At 41.8% G+C, this 14,374-nt stretch overlaps 1 protein-coding gene across 6 annotated transcripts in view; it reads right to left on the bottom strand.

The window, feature by feature from the left end:
- TUBGCP5 (tubulin gamma complex component 5) overlaps positions 1-12,960 on the bottom strand; it is a 40,541-nt gene extending 27,581 nt beyond the window's left edge. For 2 of the 6 annotated variants that reach the window (XM_009249597.3, XM_063716338.1), the window contains exons 1-7: positions 12,718-12,866; positions 10,419-10,472; positions 10,211-10,319; positions 6,060-6,156; positions 5,277-5,356; positions 4,220-4,355; positions 524-641 (exon numbers count right to left, since the gene is read on the bottom strand). In XM_009249597.3, the coding sequence (XP_009247872.1) occupies positions 524-641; positions 4,220-4,355; positions 5,277-5,356; positions 6,060-6,156; positions 10,211-10,319; positions 10,419-10,472; positions 12,718-12,863 (740 nt within the window). In that variant the 5' untranslated portion in view covers positions 12,864-12,866. Of the gene's footprint in view, positions 1-523; positions 642-4,219; positions 4,356-5,276; positions 5,357-6,059; positions 6,157-6,686; positions 8,168-10,210; positions 10,320-10,418; positions 10,473-12,303; positions 12,621-12,717 lie in introns of those variants that run through there. The other 4 variants (XM_002825197.3, XM_063716339.1, XM_063716341.1 and 1 more) reach the window with 4 other exon arrangements.
- Between the last annotated feature and the right edge of the window lie 1,414 nt (positions 12,961-14,374).

The raw sequence follows: 14,374 nt of genomic DNA, 5'->3' as shown, positions 1-14,374 counted from the left end.
TCACGCCTGTAATTCCAGCACTTTGGGAGGCCGAGGCAGGTGGATCACTTGAGGACAGGAGTTTGAGACCAGCCTGGCCAACATGGTAAAACTCCATCTCCACTAAAAATATAAAAATTAGCTGGGCATGGTGGCATGCACCTATAATCCCAGCTACTTGGGAGGCTGAAGGACGACAATTGCTGGAACCCGGGAGGCAGAGGTTACAGTGAGCCATGATTACACCACTGCACTCCAGCCAGGGTGACAGAGCGAGACTTTGTCTCCCCCTGCAAAAAAAAGTAAAATAAAAAATAAAAAATCAGTTGGGTGAGGTCAAGACTGCAGTGAGCTGAGATCTCACCACTGCACTGCAGTCTGGGCAACTAGAGTGAGATCTGCCTCCAAAAAAAAAAGAATTGTCAAAACAAAAACAAGTTTAAATTTCAGGGAAAAACTTGATTTAAGTCACAAATCAAAGCCAAATGTTTAAACATCAAAGTTTCTTCTATCATCACATTAAATGAAAACTTTAGCTTCTTACCAGACAGCAGCTAAATTAGAGTGCAAATGTAAACTATGAGGAAACTGGGAGGGCCTGGCTGTCCAGTACTGATGGACCACATGATGTTCCAGCCAGCTTCGGTCATCTGGCTCATCTGCTTGAAAGAAATGTAATCAGTTTGAGTTAACAACAACAACAAAATACTGGGTCACAATACCTGGACTTACAGCTCCATTCAAACGTATAGTTGAAAATGGCTTTTTAAAAATAACAGCTACCTAACATTTATGTATATATGATCATTTATTTTAAACCACATATATCTGCTGGGTTCTATGGCTCACACATATAATGCCAGCCCTTTGGGAAGCCAGGGCGGGATGACCACTTGAACCCAGGAGTTCAAGACCAGCCTGGGCAACAAAGTATGACCCCCATCTCCACAAAAAATACAAAAAAATTAGCCAGGGATGGTGGCATGTGTTTGTTCTCGGGAGGCTGACACGAGGGGGGATTGGTTGAGCCAAGAGGTTGAGGCTGCAGTGAGCTGAGATCATGCCACTACGCTCCAGCCTGGGTAACACAGTGAGACCTTATCTCAAAAAACAAAGTAAAATAAAATAAAACCACACATATAGAAACACATACTAAATTTAATTAAATGTAACTGACTACAAAGTAAAAAAAAAATTGCCACATACATAAAAAGATATAAATGGTATATGTTAATTGTCCAATAACCATTAAGGAAATTGAAACGGTAACCGAAGACCTTCCCAACCACTCCCAAAGTCTCGGGACTGGTGCTAAATTTTGAAGGATTAGATAACCTCTATCGTACACAAGTTGTTTGAAAAAGCAGAAAAAGAGAAAGCCACCTAATATTTTATGAGGCTAATATAACAGTGATGCTTTAAACTAGACAAAGACAGGATACATGTAATTCATCAAAGAATAAAGATGAAAAATCCTACATTAAAAAAGAGCTAACCTGCTGGGCTCGGTGGCTCACACCTGCAATCCCAGCCTGGGCTGGTCTCAAACATAGTGAGACCTCATCTCTACAAAAAAGTAACAAAGTTAGCTGGGTGTGGTGGCATGCACTGGAAGTCCCAGCTTCTTAGGAGGCTGAGGTGGGAGGATACCTTGAGCCCAGGAGGTTGAGGCTGGAGTGAGCTGTGATCATGCTACTGCACTCCAGCCTGGGTGACAGAGCAGGACCCGGTCTTAAAAAAAAAAAAAAAAAAAAAAGCGAATCCAAAATTGAATCCGATCTAAAAATGTACTAAAAAATAACATGATCAAGTAAGTTTAGGTGAAGAATTCAAGGATAATTCAATATCAGAAAATCTATCAATGCATTATTAGGATAAAAGAGAAAAGTTATGAGATTATCTCACGGATAAATAATAGCATTTAATAAAAATTCGACATTTATTTACGATTAAAGACGTCTAGAAAAAAAAAAGGAATAGAAGGAAATTGTCTTAATTTGATAAAGGCCACATACCCTGAACTGACACCAAACAACCATCACACTTAACGGAGGAGTTTCAGGTATAACCCCCCTTAGGATGAGACCTAGTCATCCAGGAAGCCCACTCCCATGAGCTGTTGCTTCTGCTAAGGACTAGAGGGTTGGGCTGCTGGGCCAGAAAAGAGATTTGATCATCATGTCACAGAGAAGATACAGGCATAAGACCTAGCAGGAAGAATAAAACCATCAATATTTGCAGATGATACTAATCATCTATATAAGAAACCAAATGAATCAACAAACTATTATGAGAATTCAGCAAAAATGCTGCATATAAGGACAACTTACAGAAAGCAGTATTATTTCTTCTACATCAGGAATAAACAAAAGAGGCAACATTCACAAAAATAAAAACTATAACATATGTAGAAATTAACAAATGAACACTCGAGATGTTTTAAAAAAAATTTCCAAACTCTAGTAAAAGATAAAAAATTACGATAAATGTAGCTATTATTATGTTAAGGCAATCAAGCCTCCCCAACCAAATTAGATCTACAAATTCTCTGCAATCCCAATAAAAACTCCAGCTGGATTATTTTTTATTTATTTATTTTTTTGAGATAAAGTTTTGCTCTTGTTGCCCAGGCTGGAGTGCAATGGTGTGATCTTGGCTCTCTGCAACCTCCACCTGCTGGGTTCAAGCGATTCTCCTGCTTCAGCCTCCCAAGTAGCTGGGATTACAGGCATGCACCACTATGCCCAGCTAATTTTGTATTTTTAGTAGATGTGGGGTTTCACCATGTTGGTCAGGCTGGTCTTGAACTCCTGACCTCAAGTGATCCACCCAGCTCGGCCTCCCAAAGTGCTGGGATTACAGGCGTAAGCCACTGCGTCTGGCCTTTTTTTTTTCTTTAAAGTTTACCATCCTGCTTCTAAAATGTCTATAGAAGAATAAAAGTTCACAAATAGCTAAGCCAATTTTGAAAAAGAGCAGTGATTCGTATCTGTAATCCCCGCACTTTGGGAGGCAGAGGCGGGTGGATGAGTTAAGGTCAGGAATTCGAGACCAGCCTGGCCAATATGGTGAAACCCTGTCTCTACTAAAAATACAAAAATTAGCTGAGTGTGGTACACGCCTGTAACCCCAGCTACTTCGGAAGCTGAGGCAGGAGAATTGTTTGAACCTGGGAGACGGAGTTTGCAGTGAGGTGAGATCATGCTACTGTACTGTAGCCTGGGCGACAGAGTGAGACTCCGTCTCAAAAAAAAGGGTTGGACGGGAAGAGCAAAGTGGGCTGGGCATGGTGGCTCACACCTGTAATCCCAGCACTTTGGGAGACAGAGGCGGGGTAATTGCTTGAGTCTAGGAGTTTGAGACTAGCCTGGACAACATGGTGAAACCCTGTCTCTACAAAAAATACAAAAATTAGCTGGGTATGGTGGCACTCACCTGTAGTTCCAGCTACTCAGGAGACTGAGGTGGGAGGATCCCTTGAGGCCAGGAGGCAGAGGTTGCAGTGAGCTAAGATTGTGCCACTGTACTCTAGCCTGGGAAACAGAGTGAGACCCTTGTCTCCAAAAAAAAAGAAAAGGAGCCAAGTGATTCTCCTGCCTCAGCCTCCCAAGTAGCTGAAAGGAAACTTGCCATCTATGTATTAAGACATAATACTACAAAGCCACACAAATAAAAAAGTCTGTCTGTTTCTGGGTCACACTGACACCAAAAGCACAGATTGGAAAGTCCGGAATAAATGCAGCTGTCCCTCAGTATCCAATGGGGATTGGTTGCAGGAATGCTGCAGACACCAAAATCTGCAGGTGCTCAAGTCCCTGATATAAAATGGCATAGTATTTGCATATAACCTATGCATATCCTCCCTTATACTTTTTTATTTTAATTTTTTTTTGAGACAGGGTCTCGCTCTGTTGCAAGAGCTGGAGTGCAGTGGCACAATCTTAGCAAAATCAGTCCTCCAATTAAAAAAAAAAAAGGAAACATTTACAGCTGAGAAGTTCTCAGAAGTATAGGAAAAAAATTACAAAATTACACTCTACATGTATGAATTCAACATTAATTCTATAGTACTACTACTTAAGCATCATAGAAAACATTACTAATGGTTTTAAAAATTGGTTTTATAAGGATGGTAGAGCTTAGCCAATACCTTGATTACATGGAACTGATCTCAAAGCTTGCCTTTCCTTCTAGGGAATTCGTCTATTAGAAAACGCCAGCACCTCGTAACACATAATACCTTTCCAACTGATACAAGGATCCAGTTTTCTGTTTTGATCTTGTTCTTCTAACGGTGTCCTGTCTACCTGAATTCCAGAGTCCTCTCTGCTTAAGGGCTGTTGATCATTTTCCTCTTCACTTTCTTCAGACCAATTCTGATTTTAAAAAGAGATACACTTTAGCTTTACAGAGTATAACACTTAAAGCTATTTACATTAAAAGACTAAGAAAACTTTGAAGAAAAGCAAAAACTTTGAAGCAACATGGAACAGAAAAACAATTTTTTTTTTCCTAAATCTCTTGGAAATGCCTATTATAGGAATGGAAATATGATTTTTTTTTCTTTTCTTCTATAATGTTGAAATAATAAGGAATGGAATTATTTTTTGTGGCAAAAAGTCCCAAGATCACAGGTCCTTAAGGGATACTTGTACTCACCCCTTTTAACTTCTTTTTTTTTTGAGACAGAGTCTCTCGCTTTGTCATCCAGGTTGGAGTGCAATAGCACAATCTCAGCTCATTGCAACCTCCACCTCCTGTGTTCAAGAGATTCTTGTGCCTGAGCCTCCTGAGTAGCTGGGATTACAGGCGTGTACCACCACACCCAGCTGATTTTTTGTATTCTTAGTTGATAGGGAAGTTTCACTATGTTGCCCAGGCTGCTCTCGAACTCCTGGCCTCAAGTGATCCGCCTACCTCAGCCTCCCACAATGCTGGGATTACAGGTGTGAGCCACCAAGCCCAGACAACTTTTTTAGAATTTATTTTTTAAAAACAGACACAGGATCTTGCTATGTTGCCCAGGCTGGTCTCAAATTCCTAGGCTCAAGCAATCCTCCTGCCTCTCGAAAGTGCTGAGATTACAGATGTGAGCCACCATGCCCGGCCCCTTTTAACTTCTTACTACTAATGATTTGGTGTGAAATCCTAATCAGGCGTCCATAATAAATGACTCTAGCTTAGTGAAGAGTGTTCCTGTTTTAGCTAAGTTGACCTAGGGTGGAAAGACCCATGAAAATCATCTATATCACCTGGCGTGTATTTCAATTTTCAATAGCAAAACTACTACCACTTACTGGTGTGTCCATGTACTGACCAATGTCCATTTCTTCACCTTCCATCAAGTATTTTCCCCAGTCGAAATCATCTTTCTTTTCTAAAATGTAACAGAAGAATTTCATCAGCTTTATTATATCTATCTTTGAAAAAAAACCTCAAAACTAAGGAAAAAAGACTAACAAGACTCAAAATAAAATACTCAGGAAATAAAAATTTAAAAATATTGAAACATTTCATAAATTGATATTCTAAAACATTTTACATTTTAATTAACTCATTCTCAAAGGTGAGTGTTCTCTTTCTACAGCTGAAGATAGTTTGTAAAGTTAGAACGAATACAGTCATCCCTCAATATCTGAGGGGAATTGGTTCCAGGAGGTACACCACCCTCCGCAATGCTCAAGGCTGACAGAAAATGGTGTAGTATGTGCACATAACCTAAATACATCCTGCTGTATACTTTAAATAATCTCTAGATTACTTATAATACCTAATACCATGTAAATGCTATGTAAATAGTTTTTTAAAAAATTGTATTTTAGATTGTTGTATTATTATTATTTATTTATTTTGAATATTTTTGATCTGTAGTTGATTGAATCTGTCGGTCTGGAACCTGAGAATATAGAGGGCTGACAGCATTTTAAATAAAATTTTACAATTGTGATAGCATCTAAAGCAATAGAAATACTTAAGTTTCACAGATTTTTATAAGTTTCAATAAAACTCAATGTTTAGTAACTAAGTAATCAAATAATTTCTCTTTTACTTCTCATATGTTAAGGCATCTAGTAACATACCCACTTCTTTATTTCTTGGTGTCTCCACATAACTGCTGTTTGAAGGAGAGTCTGACAGACACAGAAGAAGTGACAGTATGGAATAATGTGCATCTGTCTTTAAAACAAAAAAATGAACATAAATCTCTGAGGTTGGGAAATGCTTTCTACACTAGATTGAGTAAAGATAACTCCATGACAGTTATGTCCCCAATTTTTTTCCTGGTTTGAGAAAACATGAGTTATACCTAAATAATTCCTAACCTTCAAACTTCCTCATAGCTCAAATGCATACACATAAGGAACCTCAAAGCCATCTGAAATCTGAGTTCTGTATTTCTAACAAGTATAAGATCTGAGTGGATGACAGCTTTTTATTTCTAAAACGACGGAAATGTCTTTAGAGTATAAGATTATGGTTAAAAATTATTCTCCTGTGGCAATATGTAGCATGAAGCTTAAACATGCCTGATAGTTTAACTAAGATGTACCATATTTTATTTAACCAGTCCCCCATTAATGAAATTTAGATTTTTTCCCAATCTTTTGCTATCACAAACTTATGTTGTTTCATATTTCTTTCTCCCCCCGAGATGGATTTTCGCTCTGTCGCCCAGGCTGGAGTGCAATAGTGCGATCTCAGCTCACCGCAACCTCCGCCTCCCCTGGTTCAAGTGATTCTCCTGCCTCAGCCTCCTGAGTAGCTGGGATTACAGGTACGCGCCACCATGCCCGGGTAACTTTTGTATTTTTAGTAGAGATGGAGTTTCACCATGTTGGCCAGGATGGTCTCGAACTCCTGACCTCGTGATCCGCCCACCTTGGCCTCCCAAAGTGCTGGGATTACAGGCATGGGCCACCGCACTCGGCTGTTGTTTCATAATTATGAGAGTTTATCTGTATAATAAATTCCTAAAAAGTGAAACGCTAAGTCAAAGAGTGTTTGCATTTGGAATTTTGAGAAATAATGTCAAAATATCTTCCATACAGGTAATACAAATATACATACGTATAGAATTACCTGTTTCCCACACCTTTTATTAATCAGATCAGTGAAAAACGTTATCTCAGTGTTGCTTTAATTTGCATTTATCTTATCTTATGAAATGGTAGGCACTTTTCCATAAGCTTAAAATTACTGATTTTCCTTTATTGGGTATTACTCTCCTTTGTTCAAGTTTCTATTTGATTGCCAGTCTTTTCTTATTTATATGATTGATTTTTAAATTGGGATATTAGCTGTGTGGGAACGCATTAATTCAGCAAGCCTGAATTGCCAAAGCCTTCAGCATCCCCCAAAAGGGCTTATTTTCATGAATAAGCCTTGGCCAGCTTGTGGTAACTGAGCTCTTGAAATATCTGAACTGGCAAATGTGTTCTGTATGCTCAGATCTTGAACCATGTTGTACTAGTCTGTTTAGTTTGTGCAAACAGTGTGACCGAAGGTGAACACCTGCTTTCCTTTGAAGGCTCTGGAACTTCAGTAATTGTGGTCAGTCACACAGGTCCTATGCCTAAGAGATAAGCCCCCAATAAAAGCCTCAGAGTCCTGGGCTCAGGTGTCCAGGTAGACAACACTGGCCACCTGACAGTATGTCAGAAGAGACAGAGCAAGCATCCAAACCAGACTCAAATACGGCAGGGATGTTGGAATTATCAGACCGGGAATTGAAAACAACTATGATGAATATGCTAAAAGTGCTAACGAAAAATGCGGATAACATGGAAGAACAGATCAGAAATATAAGTGGTGAGATGGAAACTCTAAGAAAGAATCGAAGTGTTCCAAATGAAAAACAAAGTGTCAGAAATGAAGAATGCTTTTGATGGGCTCCCCAGTAGACTGGCATGAGCTTGAAAATATATCAACAGAGCAGGCCGGGGTGGCTCACGCCTGTAATCCCAGCACTTTTGGAACCAAGGTGGGCATATCACTTGAGGTCAGGAGTTAGAGACCACCCTGCAACATGGTGAAACCTCGTCTCTACTAAAAATACAAAAATTAGCCGGGCGTGGTGGCGTACGCTTGTAATCCCAGTTACTTGGGAGGCTGAGGCTGCAGTGAGCCAAGATTGCACCATTACATTCCAGCCTGGGCAACAGAGCAAGATTCTGTCTCAAAAAAAAAAAAAGACATTGAAAACAGGAAACAATAATAAAAACAGCAAAACCAAAAACTGATTCGCTGAAGAGATTAATAACATTAATAAATCTCTGGACATACTAACCACAAAAAAAAAGAATATATACATTACTAAAATCAGAAAATAAAGAGGGGTCATCACTACTGATCCCACAGACATTAAAAGGATAATAAAGAAGCTGGGCATGGTGGCTCATGCCTGTAATCCCAGCACTTTGGGAGGCCAAGGCAGGTGGAGTGCTTGAGGTCAAGAGTTCGGGACCAGCCTGGCCAACATGGTGAAACCCGTCTCTACTAAAAACACAAAAAATTAGCTGGGCATGGTGGTGGGCACCTGTAATCCCAGCTACTCGGGAGGCTGAGGCAGGAGAATCACTTGAATCTGGGAAGTGGGGTTGCAATGAGTTGAGACTGCGCCACTGCACTCCAAGCCTGGGCGACAAAGTGACACTCGGTCTTAAAAAACAAAAAAAGAAAAAAAGTGTGAAGTTATTGCTACACTACACAGCAATCCCCAACCGTTTTGGCACCAGGGATTGGTTTTGTGGAAGACAATTTTTCCATGGACTGTTGGGCAGGGGTTGGTTTCAGGATGAAACTGTTCCACCTCAGATCATTAGGCATTAGATTGTCATAAGGAGCGTGCAACCTAGATCCCTCAAATGTGCAGTTCACAATGGGGTTTGCTCTCCTATGAGAATCTAATGGCACCGCTGATCTGACAGGAGGTGGAGCTCAGGCACTCATCCTCACTCACCCCACTGCACCTCCTGCCACGCAGCCCGGTTCCTAGCAGGGACATATTGGTACTCGTCCACCATGTGGGGGTTGGGGACCTCTGCTATAACAAACAAACCTAAGATGCCACATAGCAAGAGAAAAGGATAACCAATCCCACCTTGTGTAAGTGGGTGGGGGCTGTGGACAGAGAGGGGATAGTGAAGCAGACAAGACTGCACAGCCTTACTGATTGCCTCAACAAACATGCACTGTCCACTGTGCTCTAGGTGTCCGGGAACAAATCAGACACAGAGCCCTATGCCTGTAAAATGTGCATTTTAAAGGGAGAGACAAGAAAGGAACTATAAAGAATTGAAATACATAACATGTGTGGAGACAGTGCTTGAGTTTAATATTAAAACGTGAGTTTCCTCAGGCAGGAGAAAGGGAAAGAACTATGTAGGCACAAGATGTGTCACAGCAGAGCTAGGGAATGTGGTCCCACTGTGTTCAGGGAACCCACAGCTGTTTCCATATGCTTGCCATCCTTGGTTTGACCTCTAGGGGGCTAGAGACTCAGCAGCTAAGGTCAGCCATGTGGGCTCTGCTTGCTTATGTGACCCACCCCCAATAAAAATGCTGGTCACCAAGGCTCAGCTGAGTGGCCCTGGGGGGAGTGGAGGGTAACACTTTGCACATGTTGCCATATACTGTTACTGAGAGAATTAACTGCATCCCCAGGTGACTCCACTGGGAAGGAACATTTGGACATGTGTGCCTAGCTTCTCCTAGACTTTGCTCTAAGCACCTTTTCCCTCTGGTGATTTTAATCTGTATCCTTTCACTGTAATAAACTATTAACAGTCAGGATAACAGCTTTTTTTTTTTTTAAGTTCTGTGAATCCTTTGAGCAAATCATTATGCCAAAAGGTGGTCTTGGGGAATCCCCCAAACAATATGAAAGTATACCAGGCATCTAGTAAGCATCTACAGACAGTCACTGCCAAGTGCTGAGAAACCATCTGAAAGTTTTGAGATACCCAAACAATGCTACTATTTGTATCAATCTCTGATCTCTCTTTCCTTAGTAGGACTGAGGTGAAAAAATGATTAAAAACAAGCTCTTTCTTTCATCACAAACTGAGGCATATCTGGTTTGATGGCAATATTTAAGTAAATTTCCAAGAGATCCTGTTAGTCAGTAGATAATACTAAAATAGAATGTTTAAATAGTAACAGAAACAAATTGACAATAATCAGATAGGAAACAGTAAAATACACAATGCAGATCTCATAATTGAAGGCATACCTTTATTTCCTTTATACTGGGAAGTGGTGCATTTAGAAATTCCTCCGTTAATCTCTTCCAACTAGCAGCTTTGCTAAGATCAGAATGAATGATAAATTTTTCATAAATTCTAAAATATAAAAAAACACAATGATTATAAAGCTATCTTAAAAAGATCTATAAGAAAATACATATATTTCTGGATGTGTACATATACACACTGACTTACCCTTCGATTGTTTTTTCTATTTTGTGGCTGTTGACATCCAAGAAACGATGAAATCTATTAAAGACAAAATGCAATTCTTATGCCAACTCTGTCACACAGGTAAGTGAACTCATCTCATGGCCCTCCACATCCCCCATATGCTCTGTACTCAGCTACACATTTCCAAAATGGAGTGTACCTTGTCCTCCGTTACCTCCACCATCAGGCAGGCAAATAATCACCGTGTCCGAGACTGTGCAAGCATCCTTTCTCCAGCACACAGGTCCTTCCTGACCCTCCCAACCTTGTCCTCTGGCTCCTCTGTCTTCCCATAAGCCCCTGTATCTAAGTCCAGCTGAACACATTCTACATCAGGTGGTCCCAATCTTTTTATGCCATAGTGAGGCCCAGTGAAGCCTAAGGACCCCTTCTCTGAATAACATTTTTAAAGCCAAAAAATAAATACAAAGGAATCCCATTATACTGAGATACAGTTGTCAAATATTTCAAGAAGTTTATGATATGGCAAGAAATGTTATTTATGAAAGTATTAAATAACAAGGTTTAGCAGTAGGTTCAATTAACTACCATTAAAGTAACAGTAAACAACATTTACAAATATCTACAACTCTGATGTGAAAACAGTATGCGATTTCTACTGGTGATAAAATCATAGGTAGGCTAATACTGCTATGGTTTGCTGCGTCCATTCATAATAGAAGGAAATGCTACTTTTCAGTTACAGAAAAGTGAGCTTGCTCACTGCAAGGTCCGCCTCCTGAGTTCACGCCATTCTCCTGCCACAGCCTCCTGAGCAGCTGGGACTACAGGCGCCCGCCACCACACCCGGCTAATTTTTTGTATTTTTAGTAGAGACCGGGTTTCACCATGTTAGCCAGGATGGTCTCGATCTCCTGACCTCGTGATCCACCCACCTCGGCCTCCTAAAGTGCTGGGATTACAGGCGTGAGCCACCGCGCCCAGCCCACAATTTTCAAGAATGTAAACATGAACTATTCATTTTTCTGATGGTTTAAAGCATCATAAAATTACAGCACAGCCTATGCAACTAATGTATATGTACATAGCATAGCCTATGCAAAAAATGTTTTCCATTTTTTAGTATCAAAGCGAGCAATCTGTAGTTAAAAGAAATAAAATTACACTACTGAAAAACACATGACTCTAGTCCAGTAAATGGGTGAGTGGAACACCACTTTACCTATAATTTAGTTCCTGAAATCTGTGAATGGAAATAGTAACCTCCAACATCTCTCCCAGCTCTAACATGATGACAATCTGCCTACTGTCATTTAGAAATATTAGTAGAAAAACAACTTGGAATTCAGCATTTAAGTTTCTGTATTGTATAACCTATTTCACACATTGTTTATTTTTATAAGTTACATTTTAGAATTCAGTTTATTACTTCAGAAACTTGGCATGCTTTAAAAGAATCTGAAAGCCCCGTATTCCTATTATAAGCCAACTAGACACTTTATGGCTATGATCATTAAGGTAACTAAGATAACGGATTTTGAAAAACTGTTCATTATTCAAGAAGATTTTTACTTAAATTAAACAGGTAGAATATTGACATTAACATTCTTTTAGTAACAATTTCATTATGGGTAATGACTATAAAAGTATTGTTTAATTTACATCTCCCATAAAGAAAAACAGGAGATCTCACTCTACGTAAATATTTAAATTCTGTAAGTCTTTAAAAATTAGTTACAAGAGAAACTGCATTAGAAATTGTATTAGGTGACTTAGCGTGCTACGTGCCAGGAGCTGTGCAGAGATGCAGCATTCCAGCTGGAGTGGAAGAGACAGTAACGACAGGTTAAATCAGTGTCATGACACGCGTTTTGGAAAAAGGAGAGCAGGGTGAGAGAGATCTTACACTGGGCTGACCAGGGAGCAGGAGTCAGTGAGAATACAATTTCTTTAATTAAAAAAAAAAAAATTATAAAGATGGAGTTGCTACGTTGCCCAAGCTGGCCTGGAGTCCCGCCTGGGCCTCCCAGAGCGCTGGGGTTGCAGGCGCGCGCCCCGGCCGGCAAGAAACCCAGTTCACGCTTTCCCCGTGACGATCACGACGCGTCCCGGGTAACACGCCGTGGGGTGCGCAGGGCACCGCGCCGAGAGCGCTGGCCGGCGGGGAGCAGGCGGCGGCATGGCCTGTGAAGGTTCCCTGAGGCCGCGCCCGCCTCCGCCCCATGCCCTGCCCCAGCGCGCCCCGACCCCGGGCTGCGTCAGACCCACGCGCGGGCTCCGGGCTGTGGCCGGGAACCCGCCCGCGCGCCGTGCCCCACACCTGAAGTTGGACCAGGCGAAGTTTAGGGCGAGCTGGAAGTTGGGGTCTGCTTCGTCCTGGAGGCCGGCGACACCTCGGACGAGCTCCCGCACGTCGCGCTCCTGCTGCGCGTCCACCCGACTCCACGGTGGCCCGTGCCGCGCCATGTTCCGCGCTCCTGCAGCGCGCGTCTAACGAATTGATGCCTGTCGCGCGAGAGTTCGGGCTCCTGCGGCAGTAGCCTCCGGAGCTGGCGGCTTTCTCGCGAGAGTTCGCGCTCCCGTGCCCGGCGACTTGCAAGCTGGCAGCTATTCTCGCGACAGTTCGAGCTCCCGCTGTGGAGGGTACTCCTTGGGGCTGTCCCGTGGTGGAGACTGGAGTGCGCGTTTTCTGGTTGCTCGACGGTACGTTTTCTACTGTACTCAGAGTTAGCTGGTGTCATCGTGAATCAGATACATAAGGATCTCTGGCGGGCCTCGGTGATAGTCAGTGATTTTGAGAGCAGCCCGTTAGGTGCCCGGTCAGCAAATGCATTGGGACCCGCCTTTCCAGGAACCCTGAACTGCTTAGCTGCTGAATCCTCCCGGCCCTGTAGCTTCTCCCTCCAGTGATGGTCCCTGCGGATCTCGGTGCCCCATCCACACAACACAGTCACGCTGCACACATCCATGCTACACAACCAGCATCAGCGAAGCAGCTGTCCCGACCCGCTAGCAGTCCCGGCTGGCTCTTGCCCCGCCTGTTCCCTCAGGGGCGGCTTGGGGGACTTCATAACCGCCCCCCGGCCGGAGGTGCTAGGGGGCGGGGGGAACTTCATAACCCCATCTGGCCAGAGGTGCTGGGGGTTTGTATTGTGCAGTATACAATAGAAGTAATTATTGCTAACATTTGAGTGCTTATGATTAAAATGGACCTGGTACTCGTCTAATTCCTTTACATATGTTGATCCATTTAATCCTCACAAGACATCCTGTGACAAGCAGTATTATTATTCTTACCCTAACAATAAAGAAGAAAACAAACCTTAGGTACAGAGATGTTATAAAACTTGTCCAATTTTATTAAGTGGTGGCAGAAATAGAAGTAAGAATAAGGAAATTATCACTAAGACAGTATCTGTCTTTTCTTGGTTGGAGTGGGGATGTGATCAGGAACAGGAATGTGGCACAGAGCTGAGGTCTGGAGCATGGCGAGGGCTTTGGCACGCAGGGCAGGATGGGGCCAGAATCAGCTAGTAGATATTCAGGAATTTTATGAGCTGGTTGTTCAACCATTGGTAGCTTGAACTTGAAATCAGATTATTATTAATATGATAGAAATCAGAAATATGTAAATGCTCAAAATCAGGACCTCCACTCTGCAGATAATTCCTTTACCAGCATACCAAGAGTTGATGGGTTTCCCTGTCAGGCTACTGTCAGTGTTCAATTTCTTGGTCAAAGAACCGTTTATACAGGTGTTCATTTTATGATAATTCATTAAGTTGTTTATGTATGCTTTCTGTACATAGGCAATATTTTACAATGAAAAGTTTTTTATAAAGTAATACCAAGTGTCAATAGGAGGGAAAGAGTACTCTGTGCATCTTGGTGGGAGTGGGACAATAAAAGGTGGAGAGCAGTCTGGGAAATAGGGAATATATTTCTTTTATTATAATAGGCAGGATGGATTTTTTGGA

The sequence above is a fragment of the Pongo abelii genome, chromosome 16 (assembly GCF_028885655.2).
Source record: "Pongo abelii isolate AG06213 chromosome 16, NHGRI_mPonAbe1-v2.0_pri, whole genome shotgun sequence".
Classification (NCBI taxonomy): Eukaryota; Metazoa; Chordata; class Mammalia; order Primates; family Hominidae; genus Pongo; species Pongo abelii.
The sequence above is the reverse complement of the archived record's forward strand: the minus strand, read 5'-3'. Positions and strand labels throughout refer to the sequence as shown.